At 44.6% G+C, this 26,558-nt stretch overlaps 1 protein-coding gene across 1 annotated transcript in view; it reads left to right on the top strand.

Annotated features, from left to right (window-relative positions):
• The first annotated feature begins 627 nt into the window (after positions 1-627).
• The window catches only part of grid1b (glutamate receptor, ionotropic, delta 1b), a 578,917-nt gene continuing 552,986 nt past the window's right edge, over positions 628-26,558 (top strand). The window contains exons 1-2 of the mRNA XM_039616223.1: positions 628-921; positions 21,235-21,390. Coding sequence (XP_039472157.1) covers positions 840-921; positions 21,235-21,390 — 238 coding nt within the window. The 5' untranslated portion in view covers positions 628-839. The remainder of the gene's footprint in view (positions 922-21,234; positions 21,391-26,558) is intronic.

Raw genomic sequence — 26,558 nt, 5'->3', positions numbered from 1 at the left:
CGACACGCGGGCAGCACGGTCACCGCAGCGGCCGCGGAGTGTCCGTGAACTCCGGACGGAGGGCAGAGCGCGCCGGGCTGTCGCGAGTTCTTCACCGGCTCCAAAGACAAATAAAAGCGAGCCACGACCCACGAGTCACGAACCCACTTGCCACCAAGCCAGAGTCCAGGGCGCCACCACTTCCGCGCGTCTCATTCGCGCTGCGCTCTCATCCATCCCTCCATCTCCATCTCCAGCCCTCGCCTCTCTTTTCTCCGGTCGGGCTTCCAGCGCCGTAGATAGAGGCTCTGCAGTCACGTGGGTCGGAGGAGAGGCGAGAGGGACCGAGAGAGAGCGAGAGAGAGAGAGAGAGAGAGAGAAAGAGAGCGTCCCTCCTCCTCCTTCTTCTCCTCCGCAGTTTGCAGTGTGTTATGTCTCATACTCGGAGGTAGAGAGTCAGAGCTCCTCGTCCGGCGGATCTCAACCTCTGAATCCAACCCCCGGTGTCTTCTCTCATCCTTCCCCTCTTCCCTGCTCGCTCACCCGGGTTGCTTTCTCTCCGTAGCCGCGGGAGCTTCTACGTCTTCTTTCTCTCGACTTCGGCCAACAGTTTGCTCTTTTTGGATTTGGGTTTTTCTTCGTGGACGTTTTGATGAGTACTCGCTGCTGATTTCACTCAGCACTGCTCCTCGCTGCTGCCGCCGCCGCCGCTGCTGCTTCTGCCGCCGCTGCCGCTTTTACGCACCGACGCTTATTTTGGATTTGCTCGGCAGCACCGCTGGAGAAAAACAGAGAGAGACGACAAGAAGCAAGAACAGCGAGGTGGATCCGTGGATGCGCCCCTTTGGCTCACGCTGGAGATGGAAACGCTGATATTGTTATTTCATTCCCTGTGGATATTGCAATGCAACACAGTGAGCGCCGACTCCATCATTCACATCGGTAAGAACCGGCCGGGGCGCCTCTCCTGCTGCAGGCAGAGCCGTGCCCACGGCTTCACGCACGGAGGGAAATTTGCTGTTTTAAGTTGTGTTGCTGAAGAATTTCAGTGCTGAGTTTCCGGTGCTGATTTTCAGCCAGTTAGCCTCTTCTCCTCCGGCGAAAAGAGACTCGACCTCACAGCTGATTATCATTCCGATCCGTGCCAGGGTAAGGTGTAGGGAGGGGGGGAGGGGGGGAGCTGTTGCATCCAGCCTCAGACCCACGCAGCGCAGACCTGCTAGAAGTGCCCGCAAAGTGTTGCGCCGCGCCATCCCACCACCCCTGCATCTCATCCACAACCCCTCCATCCTTCCCAGAGAGGGGAGGGGGGTACATTTTCATTTGCATGCGTAAATAAAAACCCCAAACCTGAGAGAATCTGGCCCCACGTGGGTGGTTGGGGGGTTTAGCTTCACCCATCCGCATCGCTCTCTCCTTTTTCATCCTCCACCCCCTCTCCCGACTCCCCCGCATCCCCTCATCTATAAGCCTGAACTTTGAATTGGACGTGAGTGAAATGTTAATAAAGCGCCCGGAGAGGAGATGAGAAAGGAGACAAACACCGACTGTTCGGGCTGTGAGCGCCGCTCTCTGCTCGTGCCTCCTTCTTGATATGATGATCCCGAGATTTTAGTCAAGACACATTTTTTTTTCTATTTTTAGTCGAAAGAATTGAGGGAGGATGCAGTGAAGTCAGTGAGAGGGGGGAAGTTGTGGGGCAAACTCACAGCACTCACGCACTTTTCACTCAAACTCCCCAGTTTGCACTAATTCCACTCAGAGGCTCCGCTCGGCCTTGAGGTGGTTGGATGCCGCACACCTGCAAACCAGTTTCAAAAAGGAGAAATTTCAAATATTAAATAAATAAATAAGAGTAATCAGGTCTCTCCTGCAGCTCCGGCCATCAAACAGGGCCGGCAGCAGCACTGCGGTGGCCTCATGGTTGGAGCCAGGAGAGGGAAGAGAGAGAGAGAGAAGCGGATGTGGTTGGAGGAGGTTGGAGAAAGAGCACGGGTTGGTGGTGGGTGTGTGTGTGTGTGTGTGTGTGTGTGGGTGGGTGTAGGGGTGGGAGGGGGGTGAGAGCTATTGAGTTACAAATGAATGCACTTCCTACTTGACACTGTGACATGTTGCTTCTGAAACGTTGCATCTCCATTGAGAAAAAACTGAAATCTCATTCCTACTTTGATGAAAACATCATCACACACACAAACACACACACACACACACACACACACACACACACACACACACACACACACACACACACACACACACCACTAACATGAGGTGAGTCTTCTTTTCAGCACTGAGATGGAGATGGCTCGTGTGGCAGATTGCTTTGTGTGCCAGCTTTTTAGGTTTGGCTTCGTCCTTATTTGTACATGCACAGATGACACTTAGAGGAATTAAAACCTGTTGTTGGCCATTTTTCAGCAGCTCCTCGTTCGCCACAGAATGAATCTCAGAGTGTAGATGGAGGGCTGCACAGATGGATGGCTACTTCACTGTCCCTCGGGAGAAAATCTGGATTCACTCGGCTCATGGCAACAAGAGAGAACAGTGATACCAGATTATCCACAACACAGAACAGTAAATGCAACAAATCAGGGGTAGGATGAGGGGGTGGGGGGGTGATGCCAGTCAGAGCAGGCGTGAACATGCAGCTGGTGCTGCTGGCGTTATTTATGAGCAAATTTGGGAGCTAAAAGAAGAACAATAGAAGCCGTAAGAGTCCACTCCTTCCACACAGAGTAGTTCAGAGATGTCAGAGCTGCAGGTAGAAAGAAGCTCAGAGTGTTCTCTCCACACGAGGAGGAGCTCGTGTCCAGCCGACAGAAACATGAAAATAAATGTTGCAACCTGTGAGTGCAAATCTCGCCTGCAACCTCTGGCGTATTGTTGCGTGTCCATACCTGTGTGATGGTCTTGGTGGTGGAGCCCTGCAGATTCTGCTTCACAGATACGTGAAGATGCTTTGTTGACTAGGATGTGCGTGTACTGTACTCTTCAAACCAGATTCTTATCAAGCCTGTGATTTTCTGCAGGCTGGGCCCCCGCCTGCCTGCTAAAACAAATCATATGCATTAAAAATATATCAGAAAATTTTCCTTGATCCCTGCACAAGCATTATCACAGTTATTGATCATCTGTGGGTTTATTTATTCTCCCACAGTTTTGTATAAAACCTTCCTGCCTGGTGCTACGAGGCTTCCCGGTGGCAGTGTTTAAAGGCTTTACAGAGAACAACAAAATCTATGAAGAGTTCTTTAGCTTTCATACGAGTACACTCGGTTTTATCGTTCATCCAAAGAACCACTGACGCTCTTCTTTTATTGCCATGAAGAGGCAATTGTGGTGCCCCATTTAGTTAAGACTTAAGGTTTTGGTTATTCCCTGGTTTCCTGTTTTATTTTGAAAGTATTTCTTGTGTATCTCTTCACTGGCTTCCTGTTTCATTTCCTGGCTTTATAATTGTCTTTCCCACCCTAACGGTTTCCACCTGTGCTTCCTCAGCCCTGTGTGGGTTCATACAGAGCCTCGTCTCACCTGCTTTGATTGTAGTTGGACTGTGTGTTGGATGCTTTGGCTCATCCTGCGCTTCCTGTGTTTTGAGCTCCTTTCTGTAAGTTTAATTAAAGCTATTTTTAGATTTTTCACACCAGACAGTCGGCCTCTTTTGTGGCTGCACCTGGGTTTGTTTTGCAGATTTATTCTCAGACTTCTTGTCATTTTCTTTTTAAATCAGAAAAGACTGTGATGGGTCAAAACGTCTCACTGCAAATTATAATCCCAGCGTGAAAAATGATTGTGAGGTTGTTTCAGCTTGTTTACACATCAAAGACCCTTAAATGTGCAAAAATGTGTACATGGATAAATATACAGTAAAAACAGATTAGCCTCATCCTTGTAGATGCAGACACTTTGTCTGATTGTGTCACTCGGCTTCCGTTGTTCCCTGAACCTACTGACAGTCTGGCTTGGCAGCAGAGCACAGCTGAACCGAGATCAGATGTGACATGTTCCACTGTCGGCCCCTGAAACCCCTGCCCGAGCATCTGTCTCGTCCGGCCGCGCTGCTTATCGTCGGTGACATATCCCGGTTTGTTTGTCCCTTCTTCTCTGCTGCTGCCTGTAGTGGCTCAGTGGCAGGCAGAGGGTGTCGCAGGACAGAGGGTTGATCTGTGAAAAAGCCGATTCAGATGAAAACGTGAAGGTTTGTGACCTTCACTCAACCTGCTTCAGCATTTGACCCACTTAATGTGTCCGTGGGCATTTGTGCAGCAAAATCCCGCTCTGTGAGGTCTGAGGCCGGGCAGGTTTTCGTCTCATCTCCTCCCAGCAGCAGCTGGCTTCTCTAATTAGCCCCGCCCTCTTTCCTCTTTGGTTGAATGTGCACAAAATCAGTAAAAACAGCTGCCTGGGAAGGAAAGCTGTGGTCAAGGAACATCAGTTTGTCTGATTGGAGGTCAGGGGCAGGAACTGCAAACAGGTGGGGATGGGGCTGGAATTAATGTTGGCCTTTAATTAAATATCAGACATCAAGCTGTCAGTGAGCTACAGTCCTGACATGATGGCTGCTCTCAGGGGGCTCATGCAAACATCTCTTTCCAGAGAAGAGGAAGGTGAAATCATTATGAAAAGAGACAAAATATCAGGTTGTCAAACCTCCGCAGACGCGCCTGCAGACCGATGAATCAGCCATGTTGAGACAATATCGAGCTGTTGTTTGTAGGAAACGTGACAAACATTTGTGTCTGACAGAACTCGACAAATACATTCGTTCAGCTCACTCAACAACAGAGAGGAGAAGCTAAGCACATTCCATATGTTCATGTTTAATAGATAAAAGATATCTTCGTTCTGCTGAAGGGAAATTTGAAAAGCCGCAGCTCACAATAACATTTCAGGCCAGCTTCGGAGTTCCTGTTTCAGCGCAGCAGAGCACAAATCATCAGTTTGGGTTTGTGTGTGATTTGTAAAGACCCATGTTTCCCCAGCGGAGGGTCGCTGCATGGATGCAAACCCAAGTGGAGGCTTCAACGTGCTTTTCTTGGCTCTTTCTTTCCTGCTCGTCTTCACCACAGCTGATGAGTGGATCACCATCCTCGCTGAGACTCGACCCGTTATTGGTTCATTCCTGTTAAAATGTGTTCTTTTTTTTCTTCTCACTGTCATACTTTACTTTTAGGTTTTAAATGCTTGCTCATAGCCATTTCTTTTTTTGTGACAGATTCTTCAGCAGCTGTGAATACGATGCAGACATTGTCATGTAAAAGATGTTATATATGCAAGCTCTTATTGTCGGTGTCTGCCTTCATTCCCTGATGCTGCTGGACTCAGGTTGTAGCTCTTCCTGTTCCCCGTGGGCTGTTTTCCAGATCTGAAGGTCCTCTAAACGCCCCTCAGGCCAAACGGATAACAAGTCACTTTTTATAAGGAGCCTGAGGAGGAGAGATTACCCCATCCCACGAGCCAGGCAGCTGACTCGGGATGATTTACGGCATCGGTGTGGCGGCTAGCAGGAAGAGAGCCGTGCTCATCCGTCGCCCAGCTTTGGAAAGGCGATCTCGAACTGCAGGAATCCAATCTGTTGAGGCTGGCAATGTGAATGAACAGCTGCGGCCTTTTCTCGCCCCACCGCTAAATAAGATAAACTAACCCAGTTAGGGAACAACGCAAAAGGCTTCCCGCACTGTCTCAGTGAAGGCTTAGCCAGGCCATTTACCTCCACCACCTGCACACACACACACACACACACACACACACACACACACACACTGAACAAAGAGCAGGCGTCTCTCTCACATAATGCAGCAGCCTCACTTTGTGGACTGAATGAACGTGGCGTGCAGCAGAGTGCTTGACCCTGCGAGGGCATTAAAATACTCTGCAGAGAAACGTTAGTGTTGCTTCAGATTCTCTGTGACAAACAGAGGAGGAGAGGCGACTGTGTGGGCAGGTCGGCAGGAGCGGGCCTGGAAAAGAAGCCGGCTTGACTAATAACAGGTTTCTGAAAGCTGCTGCTGATGTTTCTTTCATTATTTTTGGTCCGTTTTAAGCTGCCGTGCAGACTGGTGATGATTATCTCTACATTTGATTTATTCACACTAAAAGAAGTTGTGCGACTGATCCTCAGAATGCTAACTCAGTTTTAAAATTGAGTTTGTTTCCCAGGACGGAGAACCATTGGCTTTAAACTTGACTCTTTCAGCCCACATGGCTGCTCAGTGTTTAAGTGAGATGTGCTGATGAACACGTGTGTATCAGTGTTCTTCATCAACACGTCCACAGCCCTGATGTTTGCTGTTAATTATGCAAATCCGAGCATGTAACTAAAATATGATGATGCTAGCGACATTTAGTGTTGTCTGTTACTTGCTGCTTTGAATTTGAAGGTTAATTTCTCACATTAAGCTCACATTGTCAGCATTTAGTCTTTTCTGTGTTTAGCCTGTTTTACCTCGGGAATACGCCCGGCATGGCTGCTTTGCGTGCCAGCTCTGATGTGGCTGCCGGAGCCAATTCAAAATAGTGGTCATGATTCCACACGACGTACCAGAGTGGGCTCCCAAAAGCAGCTCCTTTCATGGTGAACTCAGTAAACACGCTCCTGATGACTTCATGGGCTCAGACTAACGCTTGACGTCACTTTGAATGAAATATTAAGTCCAGACTCTGCAAAGTCATCCTGAGAGTCAGACAGGAGGATTCAGCAGGAAATGCTCATTAATGAGCGTCCACACATCCATCTTTAAAACATCGAGGTGGTGTTGAAAACGTAGAGTCTTGAGACTAACGGGGCATCAGGAACCCGTGGGTGACGTCACCGTGGCTACGTCCATCTTATACACTGTGTATGCGATCATCCTGAGATGCCTGGAGAAAAATAAAGGTCATTTCAACAGTCGGGTTGAACTTTTCCACGTTCCACTTTTCGTACTGCTGTAACTCAAAACAGCTGCTCGGGTAAACCACCTTACTCTGGTGTGTGATTCAGGCAACTCCCCTCGTGAAAGCAGCCGACTGAACATTTAATTTAAACAAGTCCTTTGTTGAACCGGTTGTTAGGTCTGCACTTCTCATAGTGTCAAAAGTCTTGGAGTCATCTCCATCAGTGCTCTTTTCTTCACCACCCTCATCAGAATCGGTAGCGCCGCAGATTCGATTTCTAGATTTTGCCCTTTTCTTTGTCAACACAGCACTCGATCCTGGTTCATGCTCTCACCTTGTGTTTGGATTATTGTAGTGCTATTCTCTCTGCTCTCCCAAAAAATCCTCCAAATTGTAGAACTCTGCAGCACATTACATCCAGTGTCATCCACCTTCATTGGCTCCCGATTCCTCGACGTATCCAATACTAGATTTTGTTTCTTACCTTCAAAGTTCTCACTGATCTTCTCCTCTCAGACCTCCTTCATCCTCACACTCCTTCCTGTGCCCTCTGCTCTCGTCACTGCTCCTCACTTCAGACTGAACATCACGGTTCAAGCTAGACTTTGGTTTCTGGTCAGGTTTATCACCCAAACCAGTATTGTTGTTGGTAATGGTGCTTTTGATGGAGCAGTTAGGAGAAATGTTGATTGCTTGGTTTGATTTGAATAAAGGTTTAAAATTTTGTGCCCATCTAAAGTATCGGTGTTATTATTCCCCAGTTTAAATTCTGTTTTGAATAATTCATAGTTTGGCTGTTGTTGGTCAGATGCTTCGTTTTTTTTTGTGTGTTTTCAAACCTACTTGTCTGAAATTGGCCTTTGGGAGGACAAATAATGTTTTCAATTGAATAACTACAGGACAGTTAGAAGGAAAACACAGACGGCCTGAAAGGAACAAAAACAAAAATAAACCAGGACGGGGGGGAAAAAACAAACACTTGAGCTTTTTCCTTTAAAAAATTTTTCAAATAGATGAAAATTTGAGTAAGGAGGCTGCAGAGGTGCACAAACTCACATCTCATTCCTCAATGTTTACTCATTTTTCTGTAAATGCATTTGGAGTCTTTTATTTTGCAATTACTTTTTCTAAAAGTTCTTCCATCCATTTATTTTTTTTTTAATCCAGCTAAACTACAGTCACATGTCCAGGCTCTGATTGGGTAGCTCTTGGCAGAGAGATTTATCCTGCAGATACATCTTTTTAAATTCTAAGCGTGGCCCAATGATTGCTGTGTTTTGCATGAGATGCACCTCCACATTGCAACACGTTACCAGTTTACACGGTGTGATTAAGTTTGTCTCGTCCGTCACATCTTCTGGTTTAATTTCAAGCTTCTCGTGTTGGATTTCTTGTATTAGATGCTGCTGCTCGCTGATGTTTAACAGGCTCTTTCAGCTGCAGCAGCTCCGTGGATCTTAATGTATGCCATACTGTCTCCACAGCAGAACTGATCCTGTGTATATGACTGTCTGTTATGAGAGCCAAAGGTATCTGCACACGTGCGCGTTTCATTGGCATCAGTGTTGCTAAAGATTATTGGCTGTTGGACGTGAGGAAGAGGAGCTCAGTGCTTCGCATCTCAGGGGAAAGTTTGTGGGTTTGAGTGAAAGGCTGTGACTGTGAGAACATGCTCTGTGCCCACAGGCAGGAGGAGCTGGGCTGCTGTGACAGTTTTTTTTCCCCCTTGTACGCCTGAAGGTCACGGTGCTGTAGTGCCGCTTATTTGGATGTTTAATTATGATAATAGCTCCGCTGCATCCTCCATTGGACTCTGGGGAAATGTCGCCCAAACTCCTGGTTGCTATAAATCTTCTCGTTGTTGTGCTGCTTTGTGTTTAAACCTCCACATTATTCATTTCACTTCCACTGTGTCCAGGATCGGGATCACAATAATATATCCAGTTTCCACAGAGCGGATGTGAAGGCTAATTCTCCACAATACCTGACCTTGATTGGCAAATAGCTTTTGTTTTGGTTGCCATTATTGATGCAAACCTGCTAAATGGAGCTTTTCCACTTCAGTGGTACTTGTAGTACTTGTACCACGTTAGTTTAATTAGAGCCGGTCTGGCTGAGCTTTTGGAGCCGTGTTGCCTCTCGCTTCAGCAGAAAAACAGGACGAGTTCAGCTTTGTCACATTTTCTTCTCTAATTTGTCGTCGTTTTGCGTCGCTCCTATACGTCTATGCTTGTCTTGGTTTGAATCCATTTCCTGTTTTATTTCATAAATGTCCACCTTCATGCACTTCACTGTGGCTTCTGCTCATTGTTCTGTTTCCTGCCAGTTGTCTTGCCAACCTGTGTTCAAAAAGCCAATCACTGACAGCATAAATACTCCATCCTTTTTTGAGTTTTGGCTTCCCAATCACTTTTTTTTTCATGCATAATTCCTCGTGATTTTCTTTCCTGTAGTCCATAATCAGTTTGATTTTGTACCTGCCCCTAACATGTGGTGTTTGCTAGCTGACAGGCCAACTGTGTGCGACCTTTGACCCAAACTAAACTTTACCTTCGCCTCAGGCAGATTTAAATGGCACTGACAAAGGATGGAGCAACATGTTGGTTTGTTTTAATTTGAATATTTCCAGTATTTAAAGACTTGATGGTGTTAGTGGTCTTTCTTGATTAGATATATTTAGCCAGAAAACTTTGGATTGGTTCAAGTTTTGAATTTCAAAATTTGTTATCAACCTACCAGGTTTGTTTGGAAGTTTGAGCTCAGCATGAATCATTTTAGCCTTTTGTATTTCTTTCCCTGACATTTCTTTGAAGGACTTATATTGTTGCTTGTTCTTCTTTTGCCTGCTTTCCTCATCCCAGTTAATTTCACCTCTGTTCTGTAATTACACGAGTATAAGAATACTTCAGTACAAAATATACTCATAACATAATCATCCAAATTGCATTTAATGAGCTCCACAGTCACACAAAAAATGAACATGTACAATATTAGTATCCAGCACTAGGCTTTATTAAACCGGTTATTGTGGAGTCCTGTTTGTCATTAGCATCCTGGTGAGGGCAGGATGGTTTCCACCACACCACCTCTCCCTGAGGGAGGCTGGAGGACAATGTAAAGAATAATTTGCACTCTTGTATGTAATAACAGTCGAGTGTTCTGCCACGCATGTTTTATTTCCCTGTAGTTTAGCCTACCAGGGATTTGCCACATGGGCTGCTGGAAAGATAAATGGCACCTTTTGTATTACCACTTATTAAACCTTTAATAGGAATGGATTTTCCTGTATGAGGGTGATGAAAAGAGTGAGTGTAATTGCAATGACTGTGGGTGCCGACATCGGCCTCTTCCGCTGATTAACGGCCCGACAGAAATCAGAGCCGGGATAGGTAGACCAAAGCCGGCGTCATCTTTATACTATCATAAAAGTCCCGCTGTGGCAGGCGGCGTCACGCACCATGACTGACAGCATCTATATATATATTTATATTTATTTATTTGTTGCTGTTGTTGATGCAGGCTGTCAGAACAGTAAACGATCTATATGAGTCCTGATTTTCACAGTAAATGGACGTCATTCATAACTTTGTAACATCCGCATTTTCAGTAACAGGTCGAGGTTATATTTGCTTCCACTACTTTTTATGTGGAGTATTGACCTGTTGGGCAAACCTCAGTGGAAATCTAGTTTAACATGTGGCTAAAATGCTGCCTAACCCTAACCCCACCCAAAGTGATTTGCTGGCACTCTGGTGGATGTTGAGAAGCTAATGTGAGCAAATCGCATGTGTGAGCCAGCCCGAAGTCACAGGAGCTGTCCTTGGTGCTGAGAGGGAGGCAGCTGTGCGAGTGTTTTCCTGAACAGACCTGAAGCCCGCTGGATTTTGTTTCTTTCCTTCAGCTAATCCTTTCCATGCAGCCTGCATCAGGATGTCAATACATAATAAAAAGTATACAGGCACCAAGCAGTCAATCAGCGTAACACAGAGATTTCAGTCCTGAATGAAAGACGCATTTTCATCCCTTTTTATTTAGGCCTCAGTGTTACACACAAGCTGTCTATGGTGTGAGTGCTCATAGACATACTGTCACGGTCATGCATTGATAGACTTGCAAATGCAGGGTGGAGGTGTCATGAATCGCACATATAACAGTCGGACACTGTGGATTTCCCCCCAGGTTTCCCTCACAGTCACTGTTTGGTGTCAGAAAGCTGAACGTGAATTAAAATATCTGCAGAAATGTTTTTTTGCACCCTGGGTTGGCTCAGCCTCGTCCATGTGATTCTGAATGTTTCCTGTTGTTTTCCCTCTATTAGTCTTTTACATCACTTCCTGCGTTGTTTTAAAGGTTAGACCCTCACGTGGCTTCCTTTTGATGTTTACCTTTGTTCCCTTTCCTGTTATCATCTAAACTGAGATCACCTGTGCCGTCTCTGTGGAGTTTCCTCTTGTGCTTTCTGCCATCTCCTTGAGTTTTGTTTCCAGTTGTCCCATCTCTATATGTGCACATGTTTTTGGTTTTTTTTGTGTAGGGTTTGGGCAAATGGTTTGGAGGAGTTTGAGAATCTGTAAAGGTTGGATTAAACCAAATACTGGTAAAGATTTAAAAATAGGAACAGCCCCCCTCCTCCTCCTACCCGGTTAATGAGCCTTCATTCTCCTTATTTATCTTCAGTTTGCTGCAGTTTAGTCTGACTGAAAACTGTATTTTATTTGTATATTGTGTACAGAAAAGCACAAACAAAGACAAGAGTTGAAAATCCTCATCCATAACCATAAAGTGTAATTACTGCCCTGAAAAAAAGAAAAACATGCTCGCGTATTTTCCCACTCAGCTCTAGTGTCTGGGGTTTTTTGTATTAACTTTAATATAAAAATAAAATAATTATTTCATCTCTTGTACTGCTCACCAAACTGAAAAGCACGCCTCTCGGCTCCACGTTGTTCCCCTCTTTTAAAGTAGCTTCACTGAAAGTTTTAACTTAGTAAGATGTGTGTAGATGATGGAGACGGTTACGCTGCTTCACTTTTCCTCTTTTGACGTTGCTCTTGATCATTTGCCTTCTTGCTACAAATGCAATGCATAAATAATTGGAGGGAAATGTCCTTCTAAATAAAATCTATTTGCTGGCAGCAGGTGGTGGGAAATAAAATCTGAGAATGTTGTGACCCAGTGAGAGTCCCAGCCGCTATAAAGTCTTTCTGAGATTAATAGGTCAAGCAAGAAGCCAGACTTTATGGTCCCATCTCTCAGAAGCTGCTAAATCCCCAAATAAAGCAGCCGCTCTTTCTGGTATATATATTTTTTCCACCCAGTTTGAGCTCTGAGACTCACAGCCCTGGACTCCTGGTTGATTACCTGCCAGCGAGAGGTGGGGGCTTGATAAACTTAGCCGCTCCAATACATTGTTTTTGCATCGGCGGCGAATAAATGGTTTTTGGCTGCTGGCTGGTGTGAAGTTCCCACCTTGTACGTGGCGTAGGAATGTTTGCAAATATGCTGGAAAGGTCAGCCAAGCCACACATTAATTTTCCAACTTAAACAGGATTCCCACGTTTCTGTGGCCTTTATTAACCGTTCAGCTTTTTCATAAAATTCAATAATCCAACAAAGTTTGTAAGCCTTTCTGTGGAGCAATTGGATATCAATACACTGTGGTTTAAATGCCAAGAAATACTTTGACATCACGTTTTTAAGGCATTCATGTAATACAGCCGCTGGTCGATACCCAGCCTTCATGCGTGTGAGATAGTATCGTATGTGTAATATGTCTCGATTATAATCGTCTTTCCTCATTAAAGCTTGCAGAGGCCAGACTGTTTTTTCCCCTGTTGCTGGAACAGCAAGCCTGTCAGATTAAAATGCATTTGTTCTCAGACTGTATTCACCTTACAGTCATGTATATGAAATCTTTATTGTCCCAGGAGTGAATTTTGCTTTCAGTCTGCACAGTTTTGTCTCACCAGACGGACCGCCATGGCAGGAGAGAAGCTCCTGCCAAAGAGAGGCTGTCCTCCAATTTAAAGTGGAGTATGTGAGGACAGATGGACGCCGGGATTTTTGGAACGAGTGCGGATTGCAGGGGTGATTTGTGCAACTCACTATAGCAGGTGTTAAACATGCGACGGCTCTTTTGTTGCAGTTTTAGGACTCGAGTGTAGGCAGACTAAAGAGTTTGCAGGCGGTGCATGTATGGCAGGACATATGTTTGCTTTTGTTGGGAACAGCATGGCGAAGGAGCAGGAAACAGGATGGGTGGAGTTACACTGGAGGAGGTTTGTGCTGTGAGAGAGATGAAAATAACCCGTAAGATGTAATTCACCTGTTCATTAATAAAGTAAACCGCACAGCTGTTTAGTGAACGGTCATAATTTCAAATCAAAGTCTTAATATCCTCAGTGCGATGTAGTGAACCGAACATTTGGATCAGGGTTGGTGGAAACTTCAAATTGTGTCTTTACAAATGTCAAATGTCTTCAGTTGTCCTGATTCAGGACACACAGCCTTGAAACGTGCTTGCAGAGCGATTCATGGAAATGGTGCTGACTTAATATGAGCAGGAGCTGTGACATCTCAGGCCTCAGTGCAGCGACGGTTAAAGCAAACTTTAATGAAACATTTGAGCTGAACGGTGCACACGTCTGTGTTTGAACGGGGGCTGATAACGGCCGACGTGAAAGACTCGAGCAGCTTTGGAGCTTTTCTGGTTTCACATGTGACTCAGCTGCTTGGATTCCCAATTTTAAAAAGTTATCAGCACATCTTGGACACACACATCATCAAACTTGCGTTTCCCCAAATGCTAGCTGCTGAGTCTGTTACGGATCTGAAACAAGGCGTTCGTTATCTTGACCAAGAACACTTCGACCTGCAGCCAGGAAGACTGAGATTGAACCACAGACCTCCTGGTTAGTACCTCCTAAGGCCTCGGCCACACAGGACTGGAGATCAGTTGGCAGCAGCTATGCTTGGGCAAAATGTGAATTCCTGAACTGATTGCTGCCTGTCATCAAGTCACAAAGAGGGAGCTGCACCTTAAACAGAGCAGCAAGCAGACTGCTGCCATCCCCTGGAGTTTGCATTAAACATGTTGATTTGTTTGCAGGTAGTTAAAGTCGCTAACTACCAGCCGAGCAGAAGTAAAGCCGGCCCTTTGCTGCGTGTCTTCCCTCATACTCTCTCCCTGCTTTGCTGTCTTTTCGTCACTTTCTAGTAAACTGGAACTTAAAAAGGCTTCAATCATTGGTCCTGTTGGACCTGATCAATCAAAGGGCTCCTCCCATTTCATCATCATTGACCTGCACACTCTCTGAAGGGAAAATGATCAGCCAAAAAACCAACAAAACTCAAGAAACACAGTGGAAGTGTTTATGAAAGACAATAACATGGAACAGGAACAGGAGTGACGAGCTAACAGCTATTTACTGTTAGCTTGATTAAAACTCCCATCACTTGCATCTTTTTCTCACAGCAGTGATGAATCCTCTGGTGGTTTCTGTCACTTCCACAGCTGGTCCGCCACACATGGCCCCCCTGCCCAACACCTAGCAGAACCATCCACTAGTCCGGGGCTTAAGCAAATGGCCAGAACGGCTGAACTGGGGAGGTGGAGAACTGGCTGAGGGCCCAATAGCCCGGGGACCAGGCTGGAAACGACAGACCGAACCCGCCATAGGTTCCTTGATCACCGGCGGGCGCGGGGCGCTCTCCGAGGAAAGGGCAGAATCCAACAGTCTGGTTGTAGATGAGCAGACACGGCGAGGGGCCCGGGCCGGCACTAACGGATTATTCTGCAGATCGTGCGCAGGTTTAAGCCGGTCCACTGAAAGTACCTCCTGCCGACCCCCAAGTCCAAAATGAAGTGCTTGTGGCCTGGCTTAACAACTCTATACGGGCCGTCATAAAGCGGACGCAAGGGAGGTTGATGAGCATCATGCCTGACAAAAACAAACTGAGAGGAGTCCAACGATCTCGGAACAAAAGCTGACCAAGGACCAGCTCAGCCGGAGAAACCCAGAGGTCCTCCTTTACTGAGCTGCGCAATTCCACTAAGACCCAGGGAAGTCGGTCGACCCAGTTGCCACCCCCTATGAGTAGGCAGTTGGCAACAGTGAGAAGGAAAACCACCCTTTTAACAGGAAGAAGCCTACATATGTAAATAATCTTCTGAAGATGCAGTCATACTTTTTTTAAACTCCACTCTTCAGTCACAACGTTGCAACCCGGCTGCTTGTTACTGTGTCAGCCCCACTTTCTGCCACCAAAAAGTGCCGAGTCAACAACTCTAAAATCTGCCCTTTGTAATTGGGATCAAAGAGTTCTGAGGCTCATTAATCAGCCTCCAACTCTTTGTGTTCCTTTGACTTTAGCTACAGTGCATTGTTGTTCTGGAAACCACTTCACCAAGTGTTTGGTCTGCACTAATGTTTAGATGCTGTCTAACTCCTCGGCAGATGATTGTGTTCGCTGTTATCTTTATCAGTCAGAGGTTTTAAAGGGGACATGAAACGCGACACAAGGCTAGCCCTGCTCTCATAACCTGACATAGATGTAACTCTGTCTGTGAAGCTGGATTTAAGAAATAAGAGCTTAAAGTTTCAAAACATGTTTAGCACCATCTTCTGTCAGTGTGAAACGTGACGTCATGTGGTTGGTTGGTTGGTTGGGGCTAACAGACTTACATTCGTCATGTTAGCTAACCAGTGACAGAACTGATAACTCAGGGGAAAATAACAAAACTAAAACTAAAAATCAGTGTAATGGGATCACTGTAGTGCTGCAACTAGGGGTGCAACGGATCACGGTTTATCCGAAATCCGAACCGATCCCACTCCACGGTTCGGTACGCACGTGATCCGAAGATTCGAAAAAGAAAAAAAAGTATGTGTATGGTGTGCGTCGTCAGTCTGTCAAGCGGTAGCGTTAGCGGTCCAAGTAGCGGAGCAGAGGAGTTTGCGGCATTTAAGCAGCCCTTTGCTGCCCAGTCCGACCGGGCTAAAGCTAAAAGCTAATGGGGTGTTTAGCTGCAGACGGGAGGCCGTCGTCTGTTGTGCAAAACAAGGTTTAAACTGTGATGAACGTGCTTGAGCCACGCTATGATATGTCGTTGCGCGTCCACTTCAGTGACAAGATCGTTCCAAGCATGTATGAGCAGGAGAAGTTTAAAGTTATGGCTGAACTGTCCCAGGCATCTTCTGTTGCTCCAACTACAAATGGGTGGAGCTCCAGGGCAACGGAAAGCCACGTGACCGTGACCGCCCGTTATATCACAGCGGAGAGGTAGATACAAAGCCCTGCACTGCTCTATAGATTACATTAGATTAGATGAAACTTTATTTATTTCTCGGTGGGTTCCTCCGGGAAATTCAGTTTCCAGTAGCACAGCACCCACAGAAGTTGCAGAATGTGAGCAGAAATATACAATGTTTACACATTTATAAATACAGAGTATACAAAAGGGATAAATAGAATAAATAGGAATAAGGATACAAGGGAACGGCACATTTCAAGTATTGTGAGTCTATTGCACCGTTGGATATTAACAAAAACTATTGCACAGTGAAAAGGCACTACAGCTTACTTGTTCCCCCCTCCTCTGTCCCCGTTTCCCCTCCAGCGAGGAGTTAAACAGTTTGATGGCATGTGGGACAAAGGACTTTTTAAGTCTGCTGGTCCTTGACTTTGGGAGAAGCAACCTGTCACTGAACAGACTCCTCTGGTTGTTTATGGCCATGTGCAGATGATGCAGAGGCTGCCCAGCATGGTCCATAATGTCCATATTGCACCTTAATTTGTTTTTATATAAGTGCGAATCAGTCTTCAGTTGAATGTTTTTTAATAGGCAAAAATACTTAAATAAGTAAACGCAAGTAGTAGAATTTTGTCTTTTTTTTTTTCTATTTTTGCTGATCCGAAAATTGATCCGATCCGTGACTTTAAAACCGTGATCCGATCCGAACCGTGAGATTTTTGATCCGTTGCACCCCTAGCTGCAACGGTTAGTTTATGTCCCCTTTAATGGTGTGGCTGGTGTTTAGTGGGGGAGTCGTGTATTTTAGCCTGTTGGATGAACGTGTCCTTTAATTCTGCCAGTTTCCTTGCAGCAGACAGTGGCAGAGAGCCTGGGAGGTTCGACTGTGAGCTCACAGAGATACCCGTGGGTCTACAGTCCACCTCCTCTCCCCTTGGCACTCATTATTAATTAAACTTGTTGAAGTTTGAGGCTCACCAGTCTGCTCTGGCTGCGAGCAGAAATATAAACCTCACATCAATCCCCCACCGTGTCTCTGACAGGTGCAACAAGCCTCATTCTTAATTGAAAACGCCCGACTGACTGCAATTTCAAAAGTGGATGATTGATTGATCAAGCCCAGAGGCTAGGCAGCGTCCCCTGCGAGGAAGGCCTTCAAATCCACAGCGAGGCTGAGCAGAGTTCATTTGGATAGTCGGAGAGATGAATGAGCACAAGCAGCCTGGCAAATTGAATTCTCACTCGTAGGCAGGAATTTCTTAATTGTGCATGACAAATTTCCCAAACAGAATCTGGAAAGTTTCATCAGCCCGTCCATTTGTCTACTCGTCTGTCCCTCTGTAGGCTTTTCGGTCCATTTCTGCCCTCGATCCACTCGCCTAGATGTTTAAAACAGGACACAAGCTCATTTTATACATGTTTATTATTCATTTTCTCACCGCGGACTCCCCTTTGGCTTTTTTATGAAATGAAATGCATGCATCATCTCAACGATGGGACTCGTGAGCATCGTGCAGTAAAAACAGACACTCCTGAAGTCTCTCTCAGCTGCAGCAGCTGTTGATATCTACTATCAGACCCCGCTACTGGTTTGATAGCTGGAGGCTAGACCTCCCATTCTACTTTTAAAAAACCAGAAGAAGCACAAGTAAACCGGCAGTCTGAGAGAGAAGAGCTCTATTGAGGTGTTTAAGATATGTGGTCGTCTGATTATTCGATAGCTTGTGCTTGTATGTGAGGAGAAGGATTCAAGGACACGATTGAAATCAACTCTGTGTAGCGCTCTCGGGTTTTTAGTGGTTTGTGTTTGCATCATCGATTCTGTATAATAAAAAGGAGGTCTTGTTTGGGGGTTTTTCAGGTGGCTGAGCACAGCCTCCTCTTTAGCATCATTCCTGTCTCTAAAATAAACAAAACGGAACAGGTGGAAGTTGGGGTGGGCGATATATCGAATATACTCGAGGTATCGCGAATTTTTCCACGTGCGATAGTTAAAATGGCTTTATTGTAACCATTGTTGCCGTATAGGTTGCCATGGCAATATTAAGCTATCGGCATGTAATTCACTGTGAGTTTCTTTTTCCCCAAGACGCTGCGAATACGTCATTAATAACCCCTCCCAACCTGAAAATGTTCTACCTGGCGCACTGCGCTGAGCATGTGTGTTTATCAGTGTTGGGTAAGTTACTTTAAATTAGTAACTTAGTTACATTACTAGTTACTTTTGATAGAAGTAACTAGTAATTTAACTAACTCAGTTACTTCAAGTTACTCGTTACTTTCAAAGTAACTAGTTACTAGGGAAAGTAACTTTGGTTTTACTCAGAATTCTCTTGTTAATGTGTTGCTTCCGTAACTGGATACCCAGCCAGATTGTCAGTCTTCTATCTTGCTTACTTGCCACAAGTGCACTGTGCCACCTACCAACCTACCAATAGAAAGAAAAAAATAATGTGCACATTTCCACGAGAGAAATCCCACGCCTGGACCGTCGTTGACCGCCGCCATGATTCTAGCCTGCTTTTTACATCTAACACAAACTGCAGTCGTGGTGCTTTTGATTGTACTCAGAACTCGGAAATTCTGCCTTCTGAATAGGAAGATGTAGGTAACACCAGACTGCAGATGAGCTGCATACAGAGCTGGACTGGGACAAAACAATCGTCCCGGGCATTTTGACTAGAGACCGGCCCACCATTATAGGAAAAATCATAAAGCCTTTGAATGAAAACAAACACTGTTGTGACAGTGATGTACACTGTTCTGATGGTATATATGTATCAATCTATCAATTGTTTGTTGTAAGACTCAGATAATTATTCACTAAAAGCGAGACATTTTAAATGAGAATAATAAAGAAAAGTATTTCCTTGTGCCCCCTTTCCTGTTAATGCCCTACCTGGCCCCTGGCAACACTTTGCTAGATCCGCCCCTGCACAGTTACCAGCTGTCAGCTACTTAGAAAAGGATCCTGGTGTTATTTGTCTCTCAGAAACAGTTCATAACTTCCTTCAACTCATTCATGTCACCTAAAAGGTAAACCTGTTTCTCCATCACCTGTTCAGCTCTGATGATTCAGTAAGGACATCTCCTGGTTTCATCTGCATGTTTCCTCTCACCAGATAACCAAACCGACATCATGACCAGCAGCTTTACAGCTGTGGCTCCAGCAAACATCAGCTGATACTAGAAATTAATATTAAATAAATTCTAACAACAGCTGATCAAGCTTAAACATGCTGCTGTTGTTTAACGCGACATCCGCTGGTTTCCTCTTTCTGGCGCAAAGTGGGCGATAAATAAACAAGAGAGAAAAGCCGATCAGCTGATCATTGATCAGTTTTGTGATTGAAGTAGAAACAGGAGAGGAGAGAATGAGAGAAGAAGAGGCAGCTGTGCAGATCAGCTTTGTGTCTTTTTCATTGTAGCTGAAGTCCGGGACAAACTGTGTTCCTTTTCACCTCAGTACTAAAAACGCGTAATATTTTCTCTGAATACCAGACGATTCTGTTTTTTTACGGGACGGTTGGCAACTCTAATAATTAACCGTATGAACAAAATAAAGTTCAACATCAGTAACATAGCACCCACCCAGCTGTATAGAAACTCCGTCATGCTAGCTAGCACGCAGTACGAAAATGTCAGCATACCGAAAATAAACTCCACCTAAACTTGGTTTATATCTGACCCGGATAGACTGCAGGTCATAACTTCTTACCTGAAGTTCAGTTCACCTGACACGCGGACCGGCGGCCGCTTCGGGTCTCTCCTCTTGCCTCCCTTTTCCTTCATCCACCTGCTGGCCTCCACCACTTGCTAATGTTATTGAATCTGTGGAAGCTCCGCGATATCCACCACACGAAGTAACGAGTAACGAGCCTATCTAAATCCCAGTAACGAGTAACGCGTTCCTGGTTTTAGCATAACTAGTTACCGTGCTCGTTACCACAATAATAACGTAGTTACTGTAACGCGTTACTTAATAACGCCTTTGTCCCAACACTGGTGTTTATACGCTACCAGAGAGGGAAAAATAAGGCGACAGCAGGAGTTTCAGAGAGCGAGGGTAGGAGATTCGCTGTCGTTTGGATGTCGAACTAAATGCAAGACGTGAAACTATTCCCACAAAAGGTAGCAGTACCCTGAAATTATTCCACTGCAAAATTCAAACAGTCTTAAACTGCATATCAACATCTCCCCACACACCAAAGAAAACGTTAATTAAACCAGCTGTGCCACCCGTGACTGTTCTAGATCAGTCGTGTTTTTTTTTTAGTCACTATCTAGATTTTATTTCTGTAATTTGAGTTCATCACATTTTATATTTTTATATATTACAGGTAGCAAAGAACACCTTTTTTAATTTCAGTAGTTTTATTTTGTCTCGTGAATTCTTTGATGTATTTTTTGTTTGTTAAAGGTCTGCTGTTGACACAGAGAGATTTACTGTCACAGTAAGCGATGGTTAAAAAATGGTTAAAATAAAACATTTTATTCAGATTTTTTTGCATTTGAAGTAGAATAAAAATACGGAATAGTCGATTGGAAGTATACCAGTGCAATTTTAGGCACTGTATGGTTAAAAATAACATTTGTCTTTCGAGGATATTTAAACATATTGTGATTTATATCATGTATTGCGATGTAGCCCCCCCCCTGAAAAAAATATCTTGATATTAGATTTTTCTCATATTGCCCGGGCCTGGGGTAGGCAGCTGCAACGTCTTTGTCCAAAGTCCTGCATGAACTCAGATTGTTGTTCTCTATCCAGCCATCGTGGATATGACTGAAGAAATAATAAACCACGTGTAATCCTTTGATTAGTAACTCTCATGAGAATGCTTAGTGCATTCATACCTTACAGTACTGCATGTGATGACTGTATGGCGCTTCTTTGGTGATGGTATACACAGCACTGTTAGTGGCTGCAGGAGTTCAGTGGTTTGTACTGATAAAGGACCAGAGATGATGTGTTCTAGCTGACAGGAAATTTGAATACGGATTTTTGTTGAGATATATTATATATTTTTTCTGTGAAGATAATAAAATGATAATTGGGTGGTATTTTCAGTACAGCAGTGTTTGAGTCCTTAACCTGTTTCCACTCCCTGTTTCTACCTGTCCAGGTGCGATATTTGAGGTGAACGCAGTGCGGGACGATGAGGTGTTCCAGCTCGCCGTGTCTGACCTCAGTCTGAATGACGACATTCTGCAGAGTGAGAAGATCACACACTCGATTAAACTCATCGAGCCCAACAACCCTTTCCAGGCGGTGCAGGAAGGTAAGGCCGCTGCTGCGTTTATGTCACGTGACGGCGGGAGTGTCAGATGATTTTCGTCCGCAGTGCTTTCTGCAGTTTCCTGGTTTCCTTGCTTCTTACTCTCCTGCCTTGGACTGTTAATCTTTAGATTGTGCGGGTGCCGCCACTCGCTGAGGTATCCTCACAGCTAATGACCCAGGTATCAACCTCCTAAATGCTGTTTAAATCACGGCAGCTGCAGCCGCTCTGCCCGAGCTCTCAGAGGACGCTGTTTGTCTTTCATGCAGCTCCACAGAGCCTGTCCTTTGCCTCTTCTTTCCTGTTTCTCAGGGTTTCCTCTGAGATTCATTCTCTGTCTTCTCTCTCTCTCTCCCTCGCTGGTCTTCCCTGCAGAGGAAGCTAGGGGGAAGCACTGAGCCCAGCTGCACACACGGCCTCTCAGCTTTGTGAGGAGCTCGTGTGGCTGTGAACACATTTGCCGAACTTGTTTATGTGTACGCTCGTGGCTGCAGAAAAGGCCGTGATGATGTGGATGATGAAGCTTATGCTGGAGGATGCTGATTGTTTTGCTGCAGTTAATGACGATGATGTTGATGCTGGTGATGAGACGACTGTTGTGACGATAATGGATATAACTGGTATTGATAATGATGCTGATGAATGTTACGATGGTGCTGATTATAATGTGAGTGTCGAGGATGAGGATCCCTGCAGTGATTAGGACGATGCTGAAGATGATTAAGGGGTATTAATATGTGCCGGGGGGGAAGGTGACGCCGTCGCAGACACGAAAGAGGATGAAAGTGCGGTGCTTATGCTGATATTGCCATTCAAGGATGATGGTGATGATGCACTTGTTGCAGCCGGTGTTCATTTCGACACGATTTCTTTCTGAAAATATCTCAAGTTCAGCTTCGGTTTTCTTTATTTGCACCCACAGGTAGATCTAGTTTGCAGCAGGTGAGTCATCCATCCTCAAATGCACATTTTTCAAAGCGACACAAACAACAGATAAGCTTATTACAACACGGCGCTGGGGAAAAATTGCTTCCACATCATGTAAGATATATAAAAGCTATGATTTGTTCATCTGAGTGGTGGCTGCTGGAACAAAGCTGTTTTTATACTCCGCATCACTCAGCACTTCGGGACTTAAAAGCTTTTGTTCAGATGGAAGAAACCAAATCTCAGTGGAGTGGGCAAACAGTGATGAAGTCCTGAAGTGAAACCAAATACCTGCTGTAATCGTGCCGTGAACAGGGATGTTGGGTCAAGCTGTCCAATCAGCTGATTAGGTTCACCATCTATCAATTTGACTGAATGAGTTTCTGCTCTTTATAGATAAGGATCCAAACTGTGACACTGAGAAAACGGGACAAAGCGGATTCAGTAGAAGCTAGCAATGCAAAGAGAGTTTCTACCAAGTTTACCTCCACAGACAAATTTAGGTCTGAAAAGATCCAACTGTACATGTAAGCTCGGGTAAAATCCTGATTTTGTTCCAGTTGTGGCTGCTGTCAAAAATCAAGCCTCATCTCATGTCGATTGCTTATGGTATGAATGTTTGTCCGCACTGTCACATCGTCCATCATAACTTTGGGATGCATCGGCTCATTGCTATGAGAAATGGACCTCAAAGATTAAGGTTCCAAGTCTTCTTTGCAGCACATAATCTTTTTTTCTCAGAGTGTTTTGTTGTGTTTCGATCACCTCGGTGCTCTGATGTGTGTGGTCGAACCTCCCACGGCTGAAAATCATGTCACAACAGTGTGGATTTGTTTCTACTGCAAATTAACATCAGCAAAATCACTTTAGCGCCCGTCGCAGCGCTGGAAAGCAGGTGACTAGCTCAGATGGTGAAGCTGTCGTGACGAACACCTTCACATTAATCAGCTGTAAGACTAGCTCAGGATTTAATTGGTTACTTCCTCCAGAAAGCTCATCAGAGTCAGTCAGACCACACAGAACCGAGCTGTCACCTTAATTAGCTTTGTGTTTTCAAGTGGAACTTGAAAAATGTGGACTTCTTCCTTATGTCAAGGAAATGAGGTGCAGTAGAGGTAAATATAACAGAAAAAACACAGTGTTGAACTTGTTCATTTAAAAGCCTGAACGAGAACGTTTGGATCACGTGCAAACAGGTGTTTCAGAGGAGCTGCGGTAAAACTGTCAGTTTTCCTCCTAAAGGTGGTTAATGGAGGGAAATGAGGGTAGATGAATCTCCCCAGGCTGCATACGTCTTGTAATTTTTAATTAACAGAAATCTAATTAAAATATTAATAGCATTTTGATTGTACTGTGAAGTGCACTCGTATTACGGAGTTGACACCACTCTCTCAGGCGGCACCTGATGCTAGCACGGTGACTGGAAACAACAGCATGTTGACTTTTGACTCTTCTGTCACGGATGTAAATAAATCTTTTACAGCACACAGGACTCCCTGAAGCGAAATGTCAAGTGGGAACAGCCCCGATTAAAATCATCCTGAGAGCAGATGTTGGAAACAGAGCACTGGATTTGTTCTTTAGCTGTGCTCTAGTTTTTCAGTCCTGCAGACGTACATGTTGCTCAGTGTTTGGGTGTTTCTGCACACCACAAGGTGGTGTTTGTAGGTGGTGCTCTGTCTCTTCAGTAGTGGTGAACATCTCTGCTCTTGAATGCAATAAAGTTCCTCCTTTTCTGCTCTTTCTCAGAAACCGCTGGCATCAGATTTTCACATGGTTGGGTTTGGCACCAAACTGGATTTTATTTCATTTCATTATTTAGTACGGTTTGTTGTTTGGGCCAAAATATTCTCCTTTAAAAACATTAACCTGCTGGCAGCTACATTTTCCCAGTGTAAATGTTTAAATGATAAACAATTAATAAGTAAAGACTTCCTGAGATTTCCATGCAGAGGTCTCAAATATAATGTGATGACCTCGTCATAATAATCAGTATATGGAAAACAGGAAACAGGAGCTTGTTCAGTGAAAGTTTGGAAAGCAGAATTTTTCTGAAAATATCCTGATCGACTCCCTGCAGTCGAAATAATTCAGCCGTGTGAAAACGTACTTTTAAACTTACAGGAACAAAACATTTTACATTTATTGACATCATATTCAGTGACTCAGGCCTGCGGACACACAGGAGAGCTCATTAGCATGATTTCAGGTGTTGTGTCCTTGTGCATTTTAATGGCTGTGACATGGCGCGCATGAATATGTATGTGTGTGTTTGCATCAGTGCTGCCCTTTCAAAGGGCACGGAGTCGGGTCTCGAGTGGACGGGAGCCACTCACATGTGTTTGTCTGAATCAGATGCGTGTCAGCTTAGCGTAAGACCTCCTGCTCTTTGTTAGAGACGACACAAACACTCATTTTATTTCCTGTGCCAGCTCATCTCATCCTCTGACCCGACAACAGCAGCACAGCAGAGAGCCCTGCTTACATCTGGGAGGAAGCGGCTTATGTATTAAAAATAAATGGATAATATTTGTTTTAATAGTAGTAAAATCTACTATGCTGTACATGCATCTTGTTTTGATTTCTAGATAATGGTCTAAATAGAAGCCAAAAGTATTAAATTAGATGATCTCTAATGTTTTAGCTGAAATAAATGCAGGAAGTAAAGCATCTAAGGACAGAGGCAAATGAGGGAAGGGAGGGCAAAGAAGCCAAAGTTACATTAGAAACAGAGAGAGGGAGAAAGTAAAGAGGACGAGTGGGAGACGGGGGAATGATGGGGCAGATGAAGAACAATTAAAGTGGCACAAAAAGGAAGAAGGTATTATCAACACATCTGATACAGTGTGTGCGTGCGCGTGTGTGTGCGCGTCATAGCCCAGCTTTTTCTCTCGCCTTGACCTTTTGCAGATCTCTCATGATCCCCGTCTGGAGAGACTCTGCTGACAGCCTGGGCTGTAGTGGATTATGGGTAATGAGACACGGATTCACACCCTGCCTCATGTGAGAGAGAGAGAGAGTGGGGGTGGTGGTCAGTGTAAGTTTTTGTGTGTTGTCAGCTGACTTAGAGCCCCGTCACCTTTATTATATCGTCTGTCTGTGTGTGTTTATAGTTTTATGTGTAAGATGAGACCTTTGGCCTGTCACATGACCGATTTACTCCCTCACTGAATAAAAACATCCCTTTGAATAGAAAACCAGTCACACAATAGGAGAAACCCAGTGAGCCAGCGTGTGCTGGCATCATGAAAGATGAAGGAAGGCATCCGTGTGTCCTCATGTGAATGTAAATGTACTTAGATAAATATGATTAATAAGTGTGATCAAGTGATCACATGGTTGTTCTAAAATTATTAAAAAAACAAACTTTGTGCCACTTTTTTGTTTTAGAATACCAGTTGTAGTGTTTTATTGGTCACTTTATAAGCCTGTGCAACTTGTGAAGCTAGTGTCAGCTGTTAAATTACGACTCCAGGACCTTCTTGCTCCAAAAACCCTTCATAGCTGCAGGCTGAACGGTGAAGCTTCAAAATGCGATCATCTTATACCATCGATGGCCACGCATCGGTAGCAGTGCAACGCTTTCTAGCAGGATCGCTAACAAAGCATGGAGTAAGCTAACAGTGTTTTAAAACACTGTTAGCTTACTCCATGCTTTTCCACCTGTGACATCAGCAGCTTTTCTTAGCGTGTTGGCAGTGAGTTTACTTTATAGGAAAGTCCTTTCATTCTCATTATGGTTTGGGAGGAAAACCTTTTATTTACATCTGTGCTGTTGGCAGTTTGATGAGCATTTCCTGTCTGTCTGTGTTCTCCCAGTGAGAGTGACTGGGAGCAGGGAAAGGAGAACCCAGCATGACTGAAGACTCTCACACGAAGCTGAAATGAGACTACAGCAAATAAACTGGATGAATAATAGCAGTTTGTTATTTTCCCCACATTATGTCTGTTTTTGCTCTGATATTGTCAGGTGCCAACAAATGACCAAATCCAAGGTTTTGGTACTGGATCCAAACTTTAGACAAACTTGATTTCGTGCATTGTTGCCAAACATTAATAGATTATCTGGTCATGTGACAGCATAGACTATCAGGTCTTCAAATTACAAGAATACGATTGACAGAAGCAAACTCTGAATCTGAAATAGAAGTTCAGTATTACAGAGAAGTATCTTCACGATCAAATCGCATCAAAGACAGCAGCTAAACCTCACTGCTGTAGACAAACTGTGAGAAAACATCAGT

The sequence above is a fragment of the Oreochromis aureus genome, linkage group 8, assembly GCF_013358895.1.
Source record: "Oreochromis aureus strain Israel breed Guangdong linkage group 8, ZZ_aureus, whole genome shotgun sequence".
Taxonomy (NCBI): Eukaryota; Metazoa; Chordata; class Actinopteri; order Cichliformes; family Cichlidae; genus Oreochromis; species Oreochromis aureus.
This window is presented reverse-complemented; position numbering and strand designations above follow the sequence as displayed.